This window comes from Nerophis lumbriciformis, linkage group LG23 (genome assembly GCF_033978685.3).
Source record: "Nerophis lumbriciformis linkage group LG23, RoL_Nlum_v2.1, whole genome shotgun sequence".
NCBI lineage: Eukaryota > Metazoa > Chordata > Actinopteri > Syngnathiformes > Syngnathidae > Nerophis > Nerophis lumbriciformis.
This window is the reverse complement of record NC_084570.2, coordinates 37,249,917-37,276,660: the sequence shown is the minus strand read 5'-3', so window position 1 is coordinate 37,276,660 and position 26,744 is coordinate 37,249,917. Positions and strand designations below refer to the sequence as shown.

At 41.0% G+C, this 26,744-nt stretch overlaps 1 protein-coding gene across 6 annotated transcripts in view; it reads right to left on the bottom strand.

The window, feature by feature from the left end:
- The window catches only part of trim33 (tripartite motif containing 33), a 150,308-nt gene extending 124,013 nt beyond the window's left edge, over nt 1-26,295 (bottom strand). For 4 of the 6 annotated variants that reach the window (XM_061985614.2, XM_061985615.2, XM_061985616.2 and 1 more), the window contains exon 1: nt 25,324-26,294. In XM_061985614.2, the coding sequence (XP_061841598.2) occupies nt 25,324-26,248 (925 nt within the window). In that variant the 5' untranslated portion in view covers nt 26,249-26,294. Of the gene's footprint in view, nt 1-25,323 lie in introns of all 6 variants that reach the window. The other 2 variants (XM_061985612.2, XM_061985613.2) reach the window with 1 other exon arrangement.
- Nucleotides 26,296-26,744: the final 449 nt, after the last annotated feature.

The window sequence follows — 26,744 nt, the reverse complement described above, 5'->3', positions numbered from 1 at the left end:
AATTAGTATATACAACAGTTTTGTAATATGTAATTAATTAATTCAGTCATTAATAATATACTGAGATGAAGAATATCTTATTTTCAATAAGGTTGAAAGTATTTCTCATAATTCTTCTTCTTTGTACTTTGTAAGCACTATTCATTTGAACAACCTCTTCAACTGGATCATATCAGTACAATGTTTAACTTCTTTACTTAATCCATTCCATCATTTAATTCCACATCATGTTAGCTGTTTGCAATTTTACCAAATCATCGAACTTTAATATTTTTGATTCAATAAATAAAGTGTTTGTATGTTCTCTATATCCAACATTATGTATCAGTCTAATTTTTTTTGTAACACGGTTAACGAATGTAGCGCACATTTGTAGTTATTTCCCCACATTTCTGCACAATAACTCAGATATGGTAATACTATAGTAGCGAGCAGTAGAGAATGTGAAGTGATTTGTTAAACCAAATATTGTGTTTTTTTCCATATACAACAATCTATCTGGACTCGATAAGGAATCGGTTCGATAATAGGATTCGATAATAGGCTCGAACTCGATAATTTCTTATCAAACATCATCCCTAGTCAAAACATGTTTGTGTGTCCCTATGTCTGGAGGTGGTACAGAAAACATGCCGGAGATCCTAACACAGTCCACACAAACATCTTATCTCCTCTTACTGTGTGCACACAGCGGTACTTCATTTCCAACAGCAATCAGTGGCTTTGCGATCTTAGTTTTTTGGACACAACTAGCACGTCTTTCTCTTCTGCTGAGCCTTTGTGCTTCTTTCCTGTGGCTGGATCGCAGCAGATTTTGTGACTCCACGCCTTCCCATTGCGTCAGTGAGTAGGACTGGCAGGGTCGGGGTACCATCCAGTCGAGTTTTCATGGGTGGTGTCACAAGGTTTTTTCAGAGCTCTGTAAGGAAGTGTTGTCGTCAATAGATGATGCCTGTGTAAAATTCAGGCTGCTGAGCCCTGAAAGATGCGGCGACAACAATCATGTTGTACCAAAGCACCATGGGCCACCTGTGCGCCTGCCGTTTGCAGGTGTAGTTGCCAGCCATCTGGTCCATAGTATCTACTCCCCCTTCGGTCTGGTAATAGAAGCGGATCACTTCTGTTTTTTTATTTGGGCTGTTTTTATCTACAACCTTGCTGTGGTGCATTATGCTTAGCCTTTCCCTTATTTCTCACATACCTGATCATGGTCATGCTGTATTGAACCCAAATTCAGTGCTGTGGACCTATCCGCAATTGGAAGCTTTCATGACTGGAGGAATATCTGGCTTGTTCTGTCGCTAAGTTCCCACAATAGTCAGACCCGTCTCCCGGAGATGCTCACTGGTGAAGAAGTTGCCACCTGTGTGTCTGAATGCACTGCACAACTGGACGAACAAGGTTTTCCCCCAGATTCTTCTGGATGTCTTCCTCTGGTTGTCGCCCTCGGAACACGATCCAATCAATTGCATATGCGTGCGTCACAAAATAATCTTTATGCCGTACTTTGCGGGCTTGCAGAAGCCGGGTCCTCGCTCTGAAAGGCACAAGTTGTTCATCCACTGTAACACCATCACTGGGGATGAATTTCTGCCTCCAGTTGACAAAGAACAAGCGGTCGGACAAAAAAAACCAAAAAAACTGAGACTTCCCGCGGACCGGATTTTGGACGCTGGGCCGTAGTTTGGGGACCCCTTCTCTAAACCATAACAAACTAGCTAATATATCATTAGCCTGCTTTTGAGTTAGCTAGGTCAGATACAAAGTGTGTGTGTGTTACAATACTGTTAGCTAACACGAAAGTGTTACCAACCTAACTACAATACTGTTCGCCAACAACAAAGTAGGCTAATCTGATCACACATTACAATCTGTCAATGTAAAACATAAGTGGAGATAATACTTGCTGTATAAAAATTACCTCCTGGGTGGTGAGACTGCTGACATCATAGGGCTGAGCGGTATACCGGTGTTATACTTCATTTTAGAAAGCAGCATACAGCGGTATACCGGTGTTATACTTCATTTTAGAAAGCAGCATATATTTGAGACAATACCGCCATACCGATAGCTTTTGTTGTACCTTTGTTTGGCCGTTTGCACAGGGCATCCTTTTTGGCTCACCCTCGCCCCTTGCGTCTTTCTAGAGGCTTCTATGACGACGCACTTTGATGCGCATCAAATTTGTTTTTTTAAATGTGACAGCGCTGTACCGACTTTTCGACTTGCAAATTATGCAATGCTTTGGACAGCGACTGCATTTGGCGAGTGACTACAGCTTTATTTACACATACACCAATTTGCTTTGGAACATACGTACTTTCCAGACTATAAGGCACACTTAGTGCACCTTATAACCCAGTGCACCTAATGTATTGCATCTGCTGTCCCCTCCAAGGTTTATCATTGTCATCCCATTGGATTGAGTTTTTTCTTGCCTTGATGCGGGATCTGAGCCGAGGATGTCGTTGTGGCTTGTGCAGCCCTTTGAGACACTCGTGATTTAGGTCTATAGAAGTAAACTTTGATTGATTGATTGATGTACGGAATAACTAGTTTTGCTTGCCGACCTCGAAGCAATTTTATTTGGTAAATGGTCTAATGATAAGTGTGGCCAGTAGATGGTTGTCAAACCTAAAAGACACGTGTACACTGCACTATGATGGCAATATGACTCAAGTAAACAACACCAACATTTTATATGTTCCATTGAAAATATAGAACATTACAAACGGTGCTCAAAAATCTATCAAAATGTTTTAGTACAACTTTGGTAAGTAATGAAGCCGCACCGCTTGAAGGATTGTATTGTGCTTCAACATTGGAGTATTACTATGGTGTGTGTAAGGTAAGACATAGTCTGCCGATTTGTTTTCGCAATATTATGCAAAAGCAACTTTTCATACCTGCTGGTACCTGCTGATCTGTATTTGGGATCTGCATAAATCCTGAAAAATTGCGCGCATCCGCCTTTGTGGTGGTCCGTGCCGACACTGTAGTCGATAAGCGTCTTCTTTTTCTCTATCTTCTCGTTATGGGACATTCATCCTCCGCTGTTGCCATTTCTAATATAAAGCAGTGTCAAGTTCTTACTTATATCTGTCAACAACAACACATCATTTGCAGACTATAATTACTAGTTTGCAAAAAATATTTTTAACCCAAATAGGTGAAACTAGATCATCTCCCACCGCACACCAGACTGTATCTCACGGCACACTAGTGTGCGTGTGCGGCGGGACAGTGGTTGAAAAACAATGATGTAGACCACAAGGAAGTCTTACATTTATGAAAAAAATTATAATATGACTCCTTTAATGCGTCCTTTAATCCGGTGTGCCTTTTATATTAAAAAAAAGATAACGGGCTGTGGCGGGGGGTGGCGGCCTCCTGGCCGTAGTTCCTGGTTGTCGGCCGCGTGGACTGGGGGGATGTCCGGGCCCTCTACTCCTCCTACTTATAGCGCACACAGTCACACATATATAGGACTTTGGGGATTGTCCTGCGGGGAGGCATGGCGGGGGGTTGAGGATGCCTCCAATGGGGCTCCAGTCCTCCTTTCTTGTCCCCTGCTCGTCCATCCCTCAATCTTAGCTGCATATTAGACACTTAGGATTTGGGGGGCTTGGTTTGGTTGGGACCCACCATGACCTTGATGTCCCCCAATTTTAATCGCATTATTAGTTCCCACAAGCATACATATCTCACTCACGCTACAGTACACACATCAATAGGGACTGGAGGTCGGCTGTAACGGCTGACCTCCTAATTTTAACTACACAGTAGACACTCTGGGGGCCTTGTACACATGCATGGGGGGTTTGGGGTTCGGCGCACCCCTCATTGCCTCGTCGGCCGGCGGGGACTGCGGTCTGGTGGCCTGCCAGGCTTTTATTCATTTATTATTGTTATATATATATATTTTTTATTTTTAATGTATTTATTATTTTTATTTTTATTATTACTCATTTTTATTTTATTTTATTTTTTAAATTTTATCTTTTATTTTATTTTTTTATTTTATTTTATTTCATTTTTTTTTTTTTCTTTTTTTTTTTTTAATCTTATTATTTATTTGTGTGTGGCGTCGCGCGGGTCTCACTTCCTGTTGGATGGGGTCCGTGCCCGTGTGGCCCGACCTTGCGCTGTGGGGTCTCTGTTGGTGACTTGGTGTGGTGGCGGCGCAGCCCCCGTGTCTGGTCTGGATGCTGTGTCCCGGTTGTTTGGGCGGTGGTGTGTTTGTGCGGGTTTGGGTTGGGGTGGGGGGCCTTTTGGTTGGGGGGGTTGTTGGTGTCTCTTGTTTGCGTGTTGGCGTTCGGGCTGACCGGCGGGCTGGCGCCGGCTGGTCTCCGTGGCCCTGGTGGCGTGTGGTTGCTGGTTGCAGTTTTTCTTTGATCGCTTTGATTTGATTGGCTGGTGCTGGCTGTCTGGGGTTATTGCGGCTGCTGTTTCTGCTGCCGTTTGTTTGTGGTGTGGGCGCCCGTGGCTGCTGGGTCTGGTGCAGGGGTGTGGCTGATGTTGTGACTGGTGGCAGCGCGCGCGCGTGATGGCTGACGAACTGTGTATATGTATGTATATGTGTGTGTATGTATGTATGTTTATATATGTGTATGTGTACATATGTGTATGTATATGTATATATGTGTATGTGTGGGTATGTATACGTGTATGTGTGTATGTGTATGTGTATATGTATGTATGTATGTATGTATGTATATTTCTGGGGGTACGCTCTGGGCCTGCCTGTCAGACGGGGGTCGACGCCTCAGGCTACTGCATCCGAACTGCGTGTCTGGAGCTCCTGGGTCCCGCTGTCCATCCCTTCCGGGTGCCCGTCTTGGTTGGGGCCTGTTGGGCCTAGTCCCTGCGTCTATTGTGGTAGCTTGGTGCTGCAAGGTATTCCGAGGTGCTGCGAGTCGGCCAGTTGCTGGGGTAGTGACCTTGTTTGTCAGCATGTCTGTGATCTTCTTTTAATTCTTTTTTTTTTTTTTTTTTTTTTATTAATTAATTAATTTATTTATTTATTTATTTTTTAAATATATTTTATTAATATTATTTTTTAATTTTTTCCCCTCCCTCAGGGGGGGGGCTCGGCGGGGCGGTTGCTGGTTGTTCCATCTCCATCGTTGGGGTCCCTGCGGGTGGGGTGGGTGGTTCCCGTGGCCCTGTGCCTGGGTGGTCCTGCGGCGGCCGGTTTGGGTGGGGTGGCCGGGGGCTGGCCTCGCCGCGCTCTCCGGGGGTGGGGGGTGGGCTCGTGGGGGCCCGGTTGCCGGTGGGGCGGGGGCGGTCTTCCCGTCCGGTTGCGGGGAGTCTCTGGGTCCCTCGGGCGGGGCGTCTCGCCTTTCTGCCCGTGTGGGGTGTGGTCTCTCGCTGGCTTGGGGTCTGGCTGTCCCCTGCTTTTCTCGTGCCCTGTCCTCTGCCGGGTGCGTCTGTCTGCGGCCTGCTGCTGGCCCTTGTGGGCGGTACGGTGGGTCGGGCTCTGGGGTTCCTGTCGCTGGCCGGCTTGGCTGCGTGGGGGCGGTGGTCCCTGGTTCCCTGGGCACCACGCCTCCTGTTTGTGGGTTGGGCTCTCGGGGGTGATGGGGCCGTGCTCTGGCTCCCACGCACTCTGGGAGTCGAATGTATTGTACATGCAAATTCACATATGCTCACATACGTACATAGGTACCTACGCTCCCACATACATACACAAATACAGTACATATTTACCTACCTAATGTTCGTACATCCACACGCACATTCAATATACAAACATACACATACACATACTGTACATATACATTCGCTGTACAAACACATATACACATTCTGTACATATACATTCATTGTACAAACACATATACACATTCTGTACATATACAAGTACATATGCATACTTACACTCATGCACATAATCACGTTTCATCAAACATATATTAACGTTGTTGCCCTAGGGTAAACTGGGTGTAACACATGGCACACTGACAAAGCTTAACCTATTGTGACTATAACAATCTACAAGGTTAATGTAGGTTGCTTCTCTTTCTCCCCCTCCATTTTTCTGCATTCTTTCGTATCTCAAGTTATCATTACGTATATGTATTGTTGCATTTAAACAACTGTATTGTTGATAATAAAGGTAAATTATTGGTATTGTTAATTATCAATAGCGCTATTTCTATTGGTATTTGTATTGATCCATTTGTAGTGTAATAATGCTCATTGTCATTTCTGTATTATTTTTTATTTTTCGCTAACTGCTTATTTGCTATTACTTTTACCATCATATTTGTACATGTCATATTTGCTGATGTTGCTCTATTGTTGTTGTTGTTGTTGTTTGCTGTTGTTGTTTTTGTCTCTCTGTCTAATCCCCCTCTTGTCCCCACAATTTCCCCCTCTGTCTTCTTTTTTTTCTCTTTCTATCCCCTCCTGCTCCGGCCCGGCTGCACTAAATGATAATATAAATACATTTAATAAAGTCAAATACAAATAAGGCAACAAGAGAAGTATCCTACACTTCTCTTTTGTAAAGTAAATCTGAACAGCCGACATGGGCATCTACATCAACTATATGATTTGCCTGAGAAGCTGGACAGGACATAAAAAAAAAAAAAATAAATAAAAAAAAAAAAAAAAGAAAAAAAAAAAAAGAAAAAAAAAAAAAAGAAAAAAAAAAGAAAAAAAAAAGATAAAAAATAGACCAATCATCAGCAATGCGCCCGTTTTTCCAGAAAATACGGTATCTCTCTCCTTCTAGCGACTTTATCACTAATCTCATCTGTTTATGTTGTTCACTTTTGTTAGCAACTTAGCATGGCAGCTAGCAATAGCCCCTCTCTGCTGCTCGTTCCGTGTGTCAAATATTTAACCACAACTCGGTTGAAAAGTGCCTTTACCCATAGCCCGCGCGGACTAAGCTACTGTAGTGTAGCGGCTGGGTGGCTGAAAAGTAGTTTTAAACCTAACAGCCAGCGGCTTTCACCGCAGAGAGCGAATAGAAGCTCCATCTATACCCACGCACAAGCATAGGGATATGAACCTAACAATCAAACAAAATGAACGAAAATTGCTTGGACATAGTAACGGCTAACATTACTTTTTAAAGAATAAACAAGACATTACGTTACTACTTACAATAAAAATACTCAAGTGCTCCCAACACTGGTTATCTAGCCATGAAACACTGAGGCAACCGTAAACACTTTGCAAATTGTTTTAATATACCGGTTTTTACTAGATATCGGTATTCAAACTAAACATACCGCGGTTTCAGTTCTGGTCCACAACGGCCAGCCTTATGACATCAGATGTGTAAGTTGAACAGTATTGACAGTCAAAGTTGCATCAGATGTGAGAGATGACATCAGATGTATAAGTGGTACAGTATTGACAGTCAAAGTTGCATCAGATGAGTGAAATGACATCAGGTGTGTAAGTGGGACAGTACTGACAGTCAACGTTGCATCAGATATGAGATGATATCAGTTGTGTAAGTGGGACAGTTTTGACAGTCTAAAAGGTTGCATCAGATGTGAGAGATGACATTAGATGTATAAGTGGGACAGTATTGACAGTCAAAGTTGCATCAGATGTTAGTGATTGCATCAGATGCATAGGTAGGACAGTATTGACAGTAGGGCTGAAACGACGCGTCGACGTAGTCGACGTCATCGGTTACGTAAATACGTCGACGCCGTTTTTGTGCTTCGACGCGTCGCATATTTACGTCACACTACCGTCATGGCGGAGCGCAAAGCAGACGATGCGAGCGGTGCGAGCGAGGGGAAAAAAGCACGCCAAAAGTCGTCAAAAGTGTGGGAGTATTTCAATAAACGGCCTAAGAAGAAACGCTACTTTTACTCCGCTACTTTTATCTACATTCAGCTCGCTACTCGCTACTAATTTTTATCGATCTGTTAATGCACACTTTGTTTGTTTTGGTCTGTCAGACCGACCTTCAAAGTGCCTGCCTTACTGGTGACGTTTCACTCCATTCCACCAATCAGATGCAGTCACTGGTGACGTTGGACCAATCAAACAGAGCCAGGCGGTCACATGACCTGACTTAAACAAGTTGAAAAACGTATTGGGGTGTTGCTATTTAGTGGTCAATTGTACGGAATATGTACTGTATTGTGCAATCTACTAATAAAAGTTTCAATCAATCAATCAAAAGTGTGAAGGAAAAAAGACTACTTTTTATTTCAACCGTACATCCCGTCAAAAGCCTAAAGACTGACTGCACAGTTCCTGTCTTCACAATAAAAGTGCCGCTCCATCGCGCCGCGCTTTCAAAATAAGAGTCTCTGAAAGCCAGCGCAAACAAGCTAGCAAGCTACGGAGTTTGCCGCCAATTTATTTCTTGTAAAGTGTATAAAAACGAATATGGAAGATGGACAAATAAGATACCAAAAAACAACCACTTTCATGTGGTATTAGACAGAAAGGAGGAACTTTTTTTCTCCTCCATTTGAAAACGTGGACGTTATAAGCAATACTGTCTGTTTACAATCAATGCAAGTCATCAGAATCAGGTAATACACCAACTTATATTCTTGTCTTCATGAAAGAAAGGAATCTATATGTGTTAAACATGCATGTATATTCATTAAAACACCTTTAACATGTAAACAAAAACGGCAAAATAAATAAATATAAATTATATACTGTATATATCAATGTATGTATATATATGTGTATATATATATATATATGTGTGTGTGTATATATATATATATATATATATGTATATATATATATATGTGTGTGTGTATATATATATATATATATATATATATATATATATATATATATATATATATATATATATATATATATATATATATATATGTGTGTATGTTACTCATCAGTTACTCAGTACTTGAGTAGTTTTTTCACAATATACTTTTTACTTTTACTCAAGTAAATATTTGGGTGACTACTTACTTTTACTTGAGTAATAAATCTCTAAAGTAACAGTACTCTTACTTGAGTACAATTTCTGGCTACTCTACCCACCTCTGCTAATAATGTTGTTGTATGCACAACGGCTATAAACGAACATTTGAAAAGAAAACACCCGACAGCGTTCTTGCCATCACCATCAACTAGTCAATCGTCCGCGTGAGTATACGTTGTCATCATTACACAAAAACATGAATGTGTCATTTGTATCTGCGTTGTAAATTCATAAACTAAAACACTGTTTCGCTCTGAGAGGCGCGTTTGGCGTGCCTGTTCAGTGTTTACAAAGATGCGCTCCTCTTTAACGCTAACGTTAATTAGTTGTGCAAATACCTTTTACAACATTAACAGTTACATATACTATGTACAAACCAACAATTCAATTTCACTTTAATCATACTATCATTGTTGTGTTATTAAGCAAAATAAGCAATACTTTTACTTTTGTTGAAATGTTTACACTGTTACAGAATATTTCGTTTTGCACTTTTTTGTATTGGATGTTTATCTTTATTTTTGCACATTTTAGCAAATAAGCAATACTTTTACTTTTGAAATGCTTATACTATTGCAGAATATTAAGATTGCACTGGATGTTTACTTTTATATTTGCACATTAAAAAGCAAATAAGCTACTTTTAATTTTGTTAAATGTTAAAAGTTTTAAATGTTTACATTGTTACAGAATATTTTGTCATGTTGTTGTCAATGTTGACTGAGTGGCCAAACTTTTTTTTTTGTAAATAAAAGCCATGCCTTTTGAAAAAACTGGCCTACATTTATTTTTTCATCTTCATTTTAAATAAAAAAATAATCGGTAAAAGGAAAAATAATCTATAGATTAATCGGAAAAATAATCTATAGATTAACCGATTAATCGAAAAAATAATCTATAGATTAATCGATAGAAAAATAATCGTTAGCTGCAGCCTTAATTGACAGTCAATGTTGCATTAGATGTGAGAGATGACATCAGATGTGTAAGTGAGACAGTATTGACGGTCAAAGTTGCATTAGATGTGAGAGACGACATTAGATGTGTAAGTGGGACAGTATTGACAGTCAAAGTTGTATCAGATGTGAGAGATGACAATTGTGTAAGTGGGACAGTATTGACAGTCAAAGTTGCATCAGATGTGGGAGACGACATCAGTTGTGTAAGTAGGACAGTATTGACAGTCAAAGTTGCATCAGATGTGAGAGATGACAAATGTGTAAGTAGGACAGTATTGACATTAGGGCTGGGCGATATTGGCTTTTATGAATATATCGATATTTTTAGGCCATATCGCGATATACGATATATATCTCGATATTTTGCCTTAGCCTTGAATGAACACTTGATGCATATAAAAGGGCATATTAAAGGAGTCATATTATTATTATTTTTCTAAATTGAAAACACTTCCTTGTGGTCTACATAAGTAATGGTGGTTCTCTGGTCAAAATGTTGCATAGATGATGTTTATGGGGCCATGTCCTTTGCTATGTAATAAGTTACTGCGGACGTTATCTCCTTGTGTTTGTGACTTTGTTTTTCATATGGTGTTGATCTATAAATGGAAGACGTCAGGCTCATTTGTCAGTGCAGGTTGTTACGGCATTTTTTTGGGTGTGGCACCGGCCGGAGATGTTAACCTACTCAGTGGCCTAGTGGTTAGAGTGTCCGTCCTGAGATCGGTAGGTTGGGAGTTCAAGTCATACCAAAGACTATAAAAAAAATGGGACCCATTACCTCCCTGCTTGGCACTCAGCATCAAGGGTTGGAATTGGGGGTTAAATCACCAAAATGATTCCCGGGCGCAGCCACCGCTGCTGCCCACTGCTCCCCTCACCTCCCAGGGGGTGATCAAGGGTGATGGGTCAAATGCAGAGAATAATTTCGCCACACCTAGTGTGTGTGTGACAATCATTGGTACTTTAACTTTAACTTTTAACTTTAACTTTAACGTGCAGAGTTTCAAGCACTCTTCATTCTCTCGCGGGTGACTTTTTAAATGAAAGAACAAATTAGTAGTGCTGCTACCAATGTTCCCTCTAATTGTTCATGTGTCTGAGCAAACACAAAAACTCCCTGAGCATTCAGTGGAGCACATGTGAGCAACATCACACGTGGCAATACCAGCAGCACACCTGTCTCAAACCAATCTTTTATAATAACACTTAAATGAGAGGAGTCATTTTCATGAGATTATTTTGTAATATTAGTGATTTGGCTCACTTGTAATGAAAATAAAAGAAATCTTGTTTTTCATAAGCTTTGGAATAGTATTGTACAATATGTCTGGGTGGGGGTCCTGCTTTGGAAATCACTTTCAGAGATCACATTTAGTTCCCCTTAAACATCCTCATGTTGCACAATGAAATGTAAGCATAGGATGAAGTGTGCATTCCTGTAACTTTCTCTAGTAACAGCATTCTATGATTAATATAAATAAATTAACATTAATAATAAATGACAGTAGAATAAGCACACATATGACTGAGGAGTCATAGTGTAACTTTGTGTGGTGTTTGAGTTGTCTGACTTTTTGTTTGGCCTTAAACGCACCAGTGGCTTAGTGGTATGCGTGTTGGTGACAGATGACAAGTTGGTTTTGGCCTGGTTTGTACGGCAGAAAATGACTAGTTTTTCGAGATAGAAGTTTTTTACTCATGTTTTTGGTGTGGTTATGGCCGAATATAAACAGTTTTGCTCAATAAAGTGATCGACATAATTCCTGTCCTCGAAGCATCTCGATAGACGTTACAATAATTGAACGGTGTTGACGAACACCGTTAGGGCTGCTTGTTGTCACTGTCACTCAGAGTTGCATTGCAAAATTATACAGAATAAATGTATTTATCTTGTTTAGAATTCAGATGGGATTTGATTTGGTGCGCGGCATATATTTGCTGTGCGCAGAGGACGCTTGAGCAGTGCGCAATTGCGCAGGCGCGAACCTTAGAGGGAACGTTGGCTGCTACCTTTTGTAGCAACGCTTCTGCTGCATACTTTGCATATTACTGTTGTCTGCTGAATATCTTCCCGCTTGAAGCCAATCTACCGCCAGATGATGGACCCCGTGCTGTTTTTTTGGGGCATTAATTGTTCTTCCATTTGTGATCAGTTTCGCACCTTTTCTTGTTTTGTCACTCGCACCGCTCCGCTTGTACCACCTGCCTCAGCTAACGTTAGCCATGCTGCTACCTCTCTGCTGGGCGACGGCGTATACGTCACATACTGTCACCTATACGTGACAGTATGTGACGTATGTAAGAAGGTGGGCTTGTTTTACGCCCCTGTGAGAAGGAGAGACTAGAAAGAGTGAGAAACGCCTGTAGTGTAATGCCCGCAGCTAAAAGCAACTGCGTGAGAACGTATACTCCAATGTCACGATATCACGATATAATCATTTTCTATATCGCACAGAGGCAAACCCGCGATATATCGAGTATATCGATATATCGCCCAGCCCTAATTGACAGTCAAAGTTGCATCAGATGTGAGCGATGACAAATGTGTAAGTAGGACAGTATTGACAGTCAAAGTTGCATCAGATGTGGGAGATGACATCAGTTGTGTAAGTAGGACAGTATTGACAGTCAAAGTTGTATCAGATGTGAGATGACATCAGTTGTGTAAGTAGGACAGTATTGACAGTCAAAGTTGCATCAGATGTGAGAGATGACATCAGATGTGTAAGTGGGACAGTCAGAGTTGCTAAGAACTAAAGGTTCACAGAAGATTCCATAGAAACTGCTTGGGGTCATGTTTGACCCCACTAGTACAAGAGTAGTGATGCAAAAACTGCAATTTCTTAAAATTAATGAAAAATTGAATAAAAATGCAAATGGCCTCATGTCACAAACATGTTTTATGAAGAATACCTGCAGTGTTTCCCACACATTCATTTATTTGTGGCGGCCCGCCACGAAAGAATTACGTCCGCCACAAATGGATTTTTCGGCTTTTGACTCGGTCGACCGCTCATAAAAGCATTGGGACTGTCTGTGAATGTTGCTTGTAGTTACACCTCCGGTGCAGTAGGTGGCGGTAGCCTACTATGCACTATGCAATAGCACTTAATTCACCTGGTGGGCCAGAAGAAGAAGAAGAAGAAGAGGGACGAACGGACGGACGGAATCAAAATACTCGCCGGCTACTTTTCATAATGATGGCGCTTCCTACGTTTCTACCTCAAACGTCCAAAAGCTGCTGAAAGCCTTGATCCAGGATGCCATGGGGAAAAAACTTAAATGGTGCCTTTTGGCGACAGTTAGCAGCTTGGTGGTTCATAGCCGGAAAACGCACCCCTGCCATAATATGCACCCCCTGACGCGGGAGCGCGCTTACGTCACTCGGTTGCATCACTCGTCTCAAAAAGTATATCTAACTCGGCTGTTGGCTGAAATCGCCTCTTTTAAATCGCCTCTTTCGGCATAAAAAAGTACATAAAGTGAAATAATCCAAGTTTTCTTTACTTGTGGATGAATTAAAAATTGTGAGCCTTTAATGATTTCGCTGTCATTCAAGTGGCTGAAATCGCCTCTTTCGGCATAATAAAGTACAAAGTGAAATTATCCTTACGTGTGGATGGATTCCAAATTGTGAGCATTTAATGATTTCGCCGTCATTAGATCAGATAAGGCGAAAACAATAACCAATTAATATTGGAATATTTGCTGTCCCGAAAATGTAGTATTGTCTACCTTGACAGCTATACTGTAAAGAATATGTACACCAAAGTAAACCTCTATATGTACTTTTTTAGAGACATCAAGAAGAACGAATGTTTGCTGCTTCATTCGACGTGTTGTCGTGATCCAATACTCGTATTTTAAAAATATGACATTTTCTTTAACTTTAAGGAGCTCATGGGTGGATGGATGAATAAATAAATGAATGCATCTGATGTCTACCTTTGATTTGGTTTTAAGAAGTTTCAAATTGAACATTCACAAATAACGTTACCAAAAGTACCCGAAGTACCAGAGGTGGAGTTATGGGGGGGGGTGCATTTCCCACCTGCCACAGAATGCACCCCCCATCTATCTCTGGTTAGGAAGGTCCTAGAGACATGAAACTCACCCTGGTTACTCATCATAGCCCCCCGGGTATACACTGAAAACCATGTGAAAATTGGACCACCAGAGGTGGAGTTATTTGCATTTTCAGGCAGGACGTTCAGGCCAGCTGCCTGAGAATGCACCCCCTATGTTTTTCTTGGTATGTACAGTGTCCCCAGCTCTTGGTACATGGGACTTCTCTAACAAAGTTTACCTCCCAAAAGAGATAAAGTCCCTGTCACACCAAACATCATAAATACATCGGTATTACGATAATATAATCTGAAACCAGTCTTGTAATTAAATAGGTTTTTTCAGGTCAGAGGAGAAGAAATATTATTTCTTATCAAACAAGGTATAATGCAATTTATTTTAATACAAACAAATAACAAAATCCACCAATAGTTAAATAATTTATATATACAATATTCAAAGTCAAACAAAGTGAACACAAAGACATACATTGATACACAATAACGTAAAATCAACTATGATTAGTTTATTCAAATGTACTCTAGAGTTTAATCGAGAAAAGAAAACGTAAATTGTGAGAAGTTATATGACTTCCTATCAAAATCATTGGCAAATAAAAACAAACGCAGTAAGTTTGGTATAGGTTTTTATTTATTTTGTGTTACATAGAAATAACACTGCACTTCTTCTGAATTGGAACATCCAAAAGGAACCAACTTTGAAACCATAATTTTCTTTTCTTCTGGAAACATGTTAAGAGACCAATAAATTGTGTGTTTTGGATTGACACAGCAGTGTGTGTGTGCGTAATATATATATATATATATATATATATATATATATACACATATATAGACATTTTTAGAACAGCAATATCCCCCCCACTGCAAAGAAAGGGCTATGATGAGTAACCAGGGTGAGTTTCATGTCTCTAGGACCTTCCTAGCCAGAGATAGATGGGGGGTGCATTCTGTGGCAGGTGGGAAATGCACCCCCCCCATAACTCCAGTTCTGGTAGTCCAATTTTCACATGGTTTTCAGTGTATACCCGGGGGGCTATGATGAGTAACCAGGGTGAGTTTCATGTCTCTATGACCTTCCTAGCCAGAGATAGATGGGGGGTGCATTCTGTGGCAGGTGGGAAATGCACCCCCCCATAACTCCAGTTCTGGTAGTCCAATTTTCACATGGTTTTCAGTGTATACCGGGGGGCTATGATGAGTAACCAGGGTGAGTTTCATGTCTCTATGACCTTCCTAACCAGAGATAGATGGGGGGTGCATTTTATGGCAGGTGGGAAATGCACCCCCCCCCCCATAACTCCACTTCTGGTAGTCCGATCATCACATGGTTTTCAGTGTATACCGGGGGGGCTATGATGAGTAACCAGGGTGAGTTTCATGTCTCTAGGACCTTCCTAGCCAGAGATAGATGGGGGGAGCATTCTGTGGCAGGTGGGTAATGCACCCCCCCATAACTCCACTTCTGGTAGTCCAATTTTCACATGGTTTTCAGTGTATACCCGGGGGGCTATGATGAGTAACCAGGGTGAGTTTCATGTCTCTAGGACCTTCCTAGCCAGAGATAGATGGGGGGTGCATTCTGTGGCAGGTGGGAAATGCACCCCCCCCATAACTCCAGTTCTGGTAGTCCAATTTTCACATGGTTTTCAGTGTATACCCGGGGGGCTATGATGAGTAACCAGGGTGAGTTTCATGTCTCTATCACCTTCCTAGCCAGAGATAGATGGGGGGTGCATTCTGTGGCAGGTGGGAAATGCCCCCCCCCCATAACTCCACTTCTGGTAGTCCAATTTTCACATGGTTTTCAGTGTATACCTGGGGGGCTATGATGAGTAACCAGGGTGAGTTTCATGTCTCTAAGACCTTCCTAGCCAGAGATAGATGGGGGGTGCATTCTGTGGCAGGTGGGAAATGCACCCCCCCCATAACTCCACTTCTGGTAGTCCAATTTTCACATGGTTTTCAGTGTATACCGGGGGGCTATGATGAGTAACCAGGGTGAGTTTCATGTCTCTATGACCTTCCTAACCAGAGATAGATGGGGGGTGCATTTTATGGCAGGTGGGAAATGCACCCCCCCCCATAACTCCACTTCTGGTAGTCCGATCATCACATGGTTTTCAGTGTATACCGGGGGGGCTATGATGAGTAACAAGGGTGAGTTTCATGTCTCTAGGACCTTCCTAGCCAGAGATAGATGGGGGGAGCATTCTGTGGCAGGTGGGTAATGCACCCCCCCATAACTCCACTTCTGGTAGTCCAATTTTCACATGGTTTTCAGTGTATACCCGGGGGGCTATGATGAGTAACCAGGGTGAGTTTCATGTCTCTAGGACCTTCCTAGCCAGAGATAGATGGGGGGTGCATTCTGTGGCAGGTGGGAAATGCACCCCCCCCCCCATAACTCCACCTCTGGTACTTCGGGTACTTTTGGTAACGTTATTTGTGAATGTTCAATTTGAAACTTCTTAAAACCAAATCAAAGGTAGATATCAGATGCATTCATTTATTTATTCATCCATCCACCCATGAGCTCCTTAAAGTTAAAGAAAATGTCATATTTTTAAAATACGAGTATAGGATCACGACAACACGTCGAATGAAGCAGCAAACATTCGTTCTTCTTGATGTCTCTAAAAAAGTACATATAGAGGTTTACTTTGGTGTACATATTCTTTACAGTATAGCTGTCAAGGTAGACAATACTACATTTTCGGGACAGCAAATATTCCAATATTAATTGGTTATTGTTTTCGCCTTATCTGATCTAATGACGGCGAAATCATTAAATGCTCACAATTTGGAATCCATCCACACGTAAGGATAATTTCACTTTATGTACTTTATTATGCCGAAAGAGGCGATTTCAGCCACTTGAATGACGGCGAAATCATTAAAGGCTCACAATTTTTAATTCATCCACAAGTAAAGAAAACTTGGATTATTTCACTTTATGTACTTTTTTATGCCGAAAGAGGCGATTTAAAAGAGGCGATTTCAGCCAACAGCCGAGTTAGATATACTTTTCGAGACGAGTGATGCAACCGAGTGACGTAAGCGCGCTCCCGCGTCAGGGGGTGCATATTATGGCAGGGGTGCGTTTTCCGGCACAACACCGGCGAGCTAACGCTTGCTAGCGTGGTAGCATTGCTTCATTTTTACAGGTGTTATAGGTAGATAGTAGTGATGGGTCCGGCAACACCGATGCATCGGCGCATGCGTCGAGCTCTAGAGCGAAACCCTGTGTCGGTGCGCGTACCGATTTTAGAAAGTCACGTGACCGATCATGAGCTGTTTTGGTCACGTGACCGATACGCGAACTGTGTCGCACTGACGCCTCCACTGTGCCCTGTGAGCGGCTCTTTTCTACAGCCCGAGAAATAATAACTAAGAAGAGAAAGCGTCTAAAAGTGAATACGTTGGAAAAACTGTTTTTTTTTGATAAAAATTTGTAAAAATAAATAAATAATAATTTCCAGGTCCACAAGCATCCTCATTCACAACATGTTCTCTTAGATTTCCATGTTATGATACATGTTCACATTATTTGACTGTATCTAAAAAAGACAAAAAATATATTTTTATTTAAATGAAGTTATGAAATAATCCTAAATGAAATACAATGACTTGGTTTATATTATTGTATATACTAGGTCAGTGGTTCTCAACCTTTTTTCAGCAATGTACCCCCTGTGATTTTTTTTTAAAATTCAAGTACCCCCTAATCAGAGCAAAGCATTTATGGTTGAAAAAAAAAAGATAAAGAAGTAAAATACAGCACTATGTCATCAGTTTCTGATGTATTAAATTGTATAACAGTGCAAAATATTGCTCATTTGTAGTGGTCTTTCTTGAACTATTTGAAAAAAAAAGATATAAAAATAACTAAAAACTTGTTGAAAAATAAACAAGTGATTCAATTATAAATAAAGATTTCTACACCTAGAAGTAATAATCAACTTAAAGTGCCCTCTTTGGGGATTGTATTAGAGATCCATCTGGATTCATGAACTTAATTCTAAACATTTCTTCACAAAAAAAATAAATCTTTAACATCAATATTTATGGAACATGTCCACAAAAAATCTAGCTGTCAACACTGAATATTGCATAGTTACATTTCTTTTCACAGTTCTTTTTGACAGACATTTTAGTGACAAACCTGAGCTTGTGCTTCACTGAGTTTATGAACTTACATTCATATTTTGTTGAAGTATTATTCAATAAATATATAAAGGATTTTTGAATTGTTGCTATTTTTAGAATATTTTTTAAAAATCTCACGTACCCCTTGGCATACCTTCAAGTACCCCCAGGGGTTCGCGTACCCCCATTTGAGAACCACTGTACTAGGTCATAAAATCAGTGTCAGTTGAGTCGGTCCATAGGTTGCCTGTAGGGATTTTTAATGTCCAGCAGATGTCATTATTTAGTGACACAGTATCGACACAGTATCAATACAGTTTTGCAATGTGTCAAAACGCTTCATGACGCCTCATCAACCCATCACTAGTAGATAGGTTATAGCTGCATCGCTCGCGGCTCGTCATATATTTAACGTTAATCCGTGATTTCACCGAGCGTTTCACTGACGGTGAGCAGCCTGACGCTGCTTCATTAACACCGCCGCTGTTTGACTCGTGGCCCGGGGCAGACGCTCGTAGTAACAGTCACGTGTTACAATACCGACGAGCTAACGTGTCCAGGTTATAACCATGTTGTCAATAAACACACATGGACTGAAGCTAAATTGTCCACTGTCCACTGCAGCATGTGAATGCAATGAAAAGAATAAAATCTGAGCCAACCAGCTGTTAAAATGTTGTCCAGGTTAATGTTTTGGCCATTAAAGACCATTCATTTCAAGATTTCAACTGTGATCGGGCTTTAAACAGGTGGCTGACCTGTTCAGATGAGTGTAACTGCTACTGGTCAAATAATGTGAAATAGCATTTAATTTTACATGTATGCAATGCCATTTAAATGCAATTATAGATAATAATAATAATAATAAATACTGTGTAGTGTTGTAAATAGTCAACGGGAAGGATTATATTAAGATATAAGCCATGAGCACTACACAGCCAGAAAAAAACCTAGGCAGGACAAGTACAAATATTGGGGCAAGTAGATTTGAGAAGTCAGGCAAGTAGAAAAAAACCTTAACATTGAACCCTGCATGTGTTGAGCTGCTGCCGCTTAAGGTTAGACGGCACTGTACATAGAGCGGTTCTGCTCGTTAGTAATAAATTCTAATGTTGGATGTTCACTCCTTCACACAGATGAGTATAGAAAAATATTTTCAACGACCGAAAAGGGCTCGACTTGGAGAGGAGGTAGGCCAACAGTTCGGACCACAGGTGCGACCTGTTCAGCAGCAGCAGCAGGAGGAGGAGGAGGAGGAGGTTGACTGACTTGCAGGACACCTCTGCCTCTGTTTCACTTCATGTTGCTGGTAAATAATATGGTTGTAGTAGTAGGCTAAAGTTAAATTATTTAGTATTCACTAATTAAAGGGGCAGAGCTTTAAGAGACATTTTAGCTTTTATATTTTATAAGATATATTTTTTGTAAGAACCACAATTAATAAATATATTTCAGTGAATCACTAATTGTTCAAATCTGTATATAAATATGTACATAAAATGTTATAATTATATTCCAACTCCGCGTTCTTCTTGGTCATCGCCGCTGCCCCCCCGCCCGCCCGCCCGCCCGCCGACTACACCACCACAAATAGATGCCTGTCCTGTGGGAAACACTGACCTGGAATATGAAAATATTACAACTTTTCATTTTCAAGATTTTGAAGAATAATAACCCGTGCGGTCATTTAAATGCGTTTAAATTGAAGAAATAACTGATTAAAGTATCCAGTGATTATAATGTAATGTTATAGTATATGAACTATAATAATAATAACAATAACTAGAAAATTGCTATCTGTGCCCTGGAACTCTGGCTGGGGGTCGCCGCAAGCCGCTGTGCTTTTGAGATGGTGCCAAGTGTCTGAATCTGTGAGTTTTAGGTGTAACTGAACAAAATGAGCTACAGACCTAGCCTAAAATGTTAGCATGCTTACATAAAATTGCTAACATTTAGCATGTGTGCTAACATTACCATGATAACAGTTAGCATGTTTCATATACCAAGTTATATGACTCTAAGGTGTGTGGCTGCAGAAATAGAAAAAAAATTGTAAAATTAGATGAAAAAGTTATCATTCTTAAGTTAACCTGCTAGCATGCTATCGTTTGCAAGTGTCACATACGACTCTGGGGTAAACGGTTACAAAACTAGCTCAAAAAGTTAGCATGATAATGTCTAACGTGAACATGATAAGAGTAATAATATGACTATAAGGTGGGGAATAATAATAATAATGCAAGTAACTATTTAAAATTATATAAACGTGTATTCCTCATTACTGTATAATTGTTTACAATAGTACTTTAATTAGAAGGTAAATAACTTTGTTATCCTAAATAAACAAACAAAAAAATTAAATGGCTTTAAATAAATATTAAACATCTTAGCATTTTTTCCCAGTTGGAAAAATGAGGTCAGGTTGTCTTTTTGTTTGTTGTCATCATGGAATTCTTGCTCGTTCGTCAGTGTTGATGGGCTCATATTGCCCATCCGATTTGAAGATGAAACATTACCACTATGGGACATTGGCTTTGTCAGCAATTTTTCCTCCTCCTAGTTTTTGTTACTTTGCAGCGCTATTCACTGGCGAGTAGGGAGGCTGTCTGTGCTTCCTGTGTGTGTAGAGCTGGCGCCGCCGCCAAAGAGACAAAGATTGTGAATGACTGAAAAGAGGGCTCACTGCGTTCAGTTAATTCTACTGTTAAGTAAACGCACTCAGGGGCTGAGAGCGATGCACGGAGTGAGACCTCGTTCTCCCTGTTTGAAGCGAGAGACAAACAAAGGCGAGGCTCAAAGATTCCGATAGGCGAACATGTCTGTCACTCAAATGGCGGTGACGACAGGGGAATGGGAACAAACCCTCAGCCTCTTGCGGTTATTTATCGCACTAATTAATACCGAAGTTAAGATCTTTCAGTTTTGGTTGATTTTGGAGGGGCCAGTGGAACAAAGCGGTAGTGTTTGCCAGAAGACCACATTTCCCATGAGGACTAGCGCTTATAGTGTCGCACTGACATGATGTCAGCAGTAATATTGTCAATAATATTAGGTCTCTAATGGCTATGCTGATGTTAAATAGCAGACACTATCAAGAAATGATCATGGATTGTTCTACAAACATGACTCGACTACCAAGAATGTATCGTGGCGGATGCAGGTCCGAAACAAAAAGACTGGCGGGACAGTTTTATCGAAGGAAGTATTGTGGAACTGTTAACTATCAAGCTGGTGGCTATTTATTGCTATCACGCAAATTTCCGATAGCTAACATTAGCATTATCATTTTGATTTGAGCATGGAAAGTCACTTCCTAGTTTAGCAGAAACAGCGCTAAAGCAGCATCGGTCTGAAATTCAGCGAGTGAAACCCGGGGCAATGTTGATCCCTGACTGTCCTTTTATCCCGGGAGGTTCCCTTTTTCTTATTTTTGCCTCCTCAGACAAAACGTTTCCTTCCTTTGATTGTTTTGCAGCTTCGGCCGTGATATCGGTAATTGCATGTAGGCGTTCTTCTTCTTTTACAAACCCCGTTTCCATATGAGTTGGGAAATTGTGTTAGATGTAAATATAAACGGAATACAATGATTTGCAAATCCTTTTCAACCCATATTCAATTGAATGCACTACAAAGACAAGATATTTGATGTTCAAACTCATAAAACTTTTATTTTTTTTGCAAATAATAATTAACTTAGAATTTCATGGCTGCAACACGTGCCAAAGTAGTTGGGAAAGGGCATGTTCACCACTGTGTTACATCACCTTTTCTTTTAACAACACTCAATAAACGATTGGGAACTGTGGAAACTAATTGTTAAAGCTTTGAAAGTGGAATTCTTTCCCATTCTTGTTTTATGTAGAGCTTCAGTCGTTCAACAGTCCGGGGTCTCTGCTGTCGTATTTTACGCTTCATAATGCGCCACACATTTTCGATGGGAGACAGGTCTGGACTGCAGGCGGGCCAGGAAAGTACCCGCACTCTTTTTTTACGAAGCCACGCTGTTGTAACACGTGCTGAATGTGGCTTAGCATTCTTGGCTAATGGAGTCAATGAAGGAGGAATAACAACCACTTACCACACAGGTAAGTGGTTTTATTCATTTTATTAGTTTAACCTTTGTAGGTAACATTTATAAACAATATAAAGTTATTGTTGTACGTTTGTCCGCAATGCAAGAAGTGATCTAATAGGAGACCAAACAGACCATCGGAGTGTACATTTGTCCAGTTGTCTGATTGGTTGCCTTTTTGGCAAAATTGTAAAAGATGTGTCGAAACTTGAGCAAGCGCAGTAAAAAAACTGAATGCAGAGTGAAGAGGGTGCGAGAGAGATATCAGTAATCATTGCACATTAATAAGGATAATGGCAGACGTGCAGACACAATAATTCAGCACAAAATACTATTATATGCACTCAAACTATTCCATTTTTTTTTTACTTGAGTTTAATTTATTTTCAAAATAGCATGTATGTGCTTGTAGTGGTACACTCCAGCCAGTTGTACGCCAAAGAATCAAACAGTGTTACTGTTTAAACTGCATGTAATGTTAAAATATTACATAAACTTGTAAATAAAACATCTGCCTTGTTTTTAATGAATGTTTAGGCGGACTATGCTACTGTATTTTAATGCCAGTTGTTATGGTGGTACTTGCGAGTGTTTTCTGAGGTGGTACTAGCTGAAGAAAGTTTGACAACCACTGCCCTCGTGTGATATTTTTGCCTAAAGTTACCATACCGGCCCATGCCCAGCGGTCAGTGAAGGGTTTCCTCTAGATTGTCAAGATACCTGTGGTTGTTAGGGGCATCGTCACATTATTTGCTATGATGCAAAGATTTTCTTTAAAAAGTCAATAACATGTATATATACACATTTAAAACAAATATGCAACATTTACATATTTGTACGTCACACTTGCTTTGTGCTGCTGCGAGACTCTCTCTCCTTAAAAGCCGCCAGTGTCATCATAAATGTTCAAAATCCCTGTCCGCGGGTATATCTCGACTACATTAAAGTACGCAATCAAAGTCCTTTTATTCGGTGAAACATGGAGACAGAAGTATGTGCACAAAGGAAATACTTGTTGGAATTAGACCCGTTGTTCGCATAATAATGGCAATAAAAGATAAAAAGATCTGGTTGTACGCTATATTATACTGCTCCATATTGTTTTCTCATACAACAATCTCATTTTTAAAGTGTGGCGGTTAATATGTTGCCGTGTCGCACGGCCACAATCAAATACAGTAAGGGGAAAACCCTGTAGTGGACCAAATACCGCTCTCATGGATTCAAAAGGGAACTGAACTTTTTTGGAATTTTGCCTATCAATCACAATACTTATTTAAGAAAAGAACACAATTTTTTTCTATTTTATGCATTCTAACACGTAAATAAATGCTAGCAAAAGTCAGGTAACAATGGGGCTAATAGGAGTTGCTCTAGTCTGCCTATAAAGCGCTCTAAAAAACATTCAAACACCTCCATTAAGGTTTTATATACATGCTGTAAGTATATGTAATCTAGTAACATTCAGAATAACATTTAATATTTATATATAATACGGTAGCGCATTAATCTCACAAACGCATCGCAACATTCGCTTTTTCATACATATATACACATCTATATGCATATATACATATATATGCATTTATACATACAAATATATACATATATACATACCAATTTCTATGCATATATCCATATAAATATATCCATATATTTGCATACATATACATACATACACATATATACATATATATGAACCTTTAGGACTCACCTAAAGATTAAAGTTTGGTCCCAGTCATAAAAATGCTAGCAATTGTCATATTGTTATTTTTTTTTTTCATTCAACACTTAAATCTATAGATCAACCTCAGGTCTATCTGTCGATGTATATCATTTTTTTTATGTTTTATGCCCTTTTTGTCAAAGTCCTGTTTTCTTTTTTGGTTAAAAACAAAAAATTTGCAATATTTCCCCCAAAAAACAATATACAAAGGGGAATATATGATGTGACGTGATTGGAGCATTAGCTATATCAATAATTTATAACATCATTGATTTTAATTTGTTATTATTATTAAAGAAACACCATTACATGTTATGTAGACCAGTGTTTTTCAACCTTTTTTGAGCCAAGGCACATTTTTTGCGTTGAAAAAATCCAGAGGCACACCACCAGCAGACACCATTAAAAAACGAAACTCAGTTGACAGTAAAAAGTTGTTGTCGCAATTGTTGGATATGACTTTAAACCATAACCAAGCATGCTAAAATATAGCTCTTGTCTCAAAGTAGGTGTACTGTCACCACCTGTCGCATCACGCCGTGATTTATTTGGACTTTATTGCTGTTTTCCTGTAAATCGTGTTTTAGTTCTTGTGTTGCGCTCCTATTTTAATGGCTTTTTCTCTTTTTTTGGTATTTTCCTGTAGCAGTTTCACGTTTTCCTTTGAGCGATATGTCCCACATCTACTTTGTTTTAGCAATCAAGAAGATTTTAGTTGTTTGTATCCTTTTTTGTGGGGACATTGTTGATTGTCATGTCATGTTCGGATGTACTTTGTGGACGCCCTTTGCTGTCGTCCAGCATTCTGTTTTTGTTTACTTTGCAGCCAGTTCAGTTTTAGTTTCGTTCTGCATAGCCTTCCCTAAGCTTCAATGCATTTTCTTAGAGGCACTTACCTTGTGTTTATTTTTGGTTTAAGCATTAGACACCTTTTTACCTGCATGTTGCCTCCCGCTGTTTCCGACATCTACAAAGCAATTAACTACCTGCTGCCACCTACTGATATGGAAGAGTATTACACGGTTACGCTGCCGAGCTCTAGACAGCACGACACTCAACAACACATCATCTGCAGACTATAATTACTGGTTTGCAAAAAATATTTTAACCCAAATAGGTGAAATTAGATAATCTCCCATGGCACACCAGACTGTATCTTACGGCACCCTAGTGTGCCCCAGCACAGTGGTTGAAAAACACTGGCCTAAGGTTTGGGATTATTACATGATCCACACTTGACCAAAGGAAACGTGCTAAGACCTACTAGAGTTCCTTTGAACCGAAGCAACATGGCAAATGTGAACTTCCCCTACTGTCGACATTCATTGACTGATGTAAGAGCAAGCAAATAACGAATAATTGTAAGAAGTTCCGAGTGTGAAACTTACCGATATGCGTGTCCGTTTGCCCGTGTGGTCCGGGGACCTGCAGGCTGATCTGCCTCTCCGGCTGCGGGATACATTTCAGGCAGAACGAGTGCAGGCAGGGCAGGAGCTTTGGTTCCCGGCGCTCAAGACTTTGTTTACACACAGCACACGTATCCAATAAATTAAGGGGCACCGGTGTAGCCGTTGGAGCCGTGGGAGGGGGCGACATGTCCGATGAGAGTCCACTGACTACGGCGTCGCTGGCGGCCGAGGCCGTGGCTGGAGGAGCCGTGGCTGGAGGCGCCGGAGCCGCGACTGGAGGAGCCGGGGCCGGAGGAGTCGTGGCTGAAGGAGCCGGGGCCGGGACCGTGGCTGGAGGAGCCGGGGCTGGAGGAGCCGGGGCTGGAGGAGTCTGGGCTGGAGGAGTCGGGGCTGGAGGAGTCGGGGCTGGAGGAGTCGGGGCTGGAGGAGTCGAGGCTGGAGGAGCCGGGGCTGGAGGAGCTGGGGGTGACGAAGCTGGGGCAGAGTCTGGGACTGGTACCGGTACTGGAGCCGGAGCGGGAGCTAATGTTTCGGCGGAAAGTGGCTCCGTGTTAGTATCCGTCGGGCTCGCGTCGCAATAGCCGCTGCTAACATTGCTGATGCTAATTCCGCTGCTAACATCGCTCATGCTAACATCGCCGCTGCTAACATTGCTGATGCTAATGCCGCTGCTAACATTGCTCATGCTAACGTCTCCGCCGTCACCGAAGGTGGCGCTGGTTGTTGCCAGCGCCTCGTTAACGGGAACACGCAGTTCCTCCCCTTTTGTTTCATTAGCTTCGCTTTCTACGACCACCGCCACGGCTTCACATTTAGTCTCGGCGTGTTCGTCGTCCCGCGTCGAGGGCGCTGGCTCCATGTACGGCGGCGGTTCCATATCATCCGCGCCTTTGTTATCCGCCATCTTCCTTCCTCTTTGAACCGCTGCACGTCCTCTGCGTGATGGCGTCACGGGCGTGACTTGACAAGCCGCGACTACGCCAGTGCGTCGTGACGTCACAGTGACCCGCGTCACCCCGGCGTTGGCTCTTTTGACGATATTCGCGCGGCAACGAATGCCGTTTCTAACACAATTTGGTCGACGTCACGTACGATGTCATTTTTGACACAAGACACGTATTCACCGCGTCAGATTCGCAGTTGACTTCAATGCCATTGCAATTAATTTGTGTCGCTCAGCACCACTTGATCACCAGATGGCGCCATCTCTCAATCTTGTTAGCACGCATTTTATTGGAAATTATTTTTATTTTATACTGAGGGCCGCACACTGAAACATTAAAATTTAACCAGACCGGGGCCATTTTGATATTTTTCATTTTCAACATTCCAACATTAAATATACTTAATGTTTTTATTCATTTTAATTTAATTTATTAAATAACATTAGGGACAAGCGG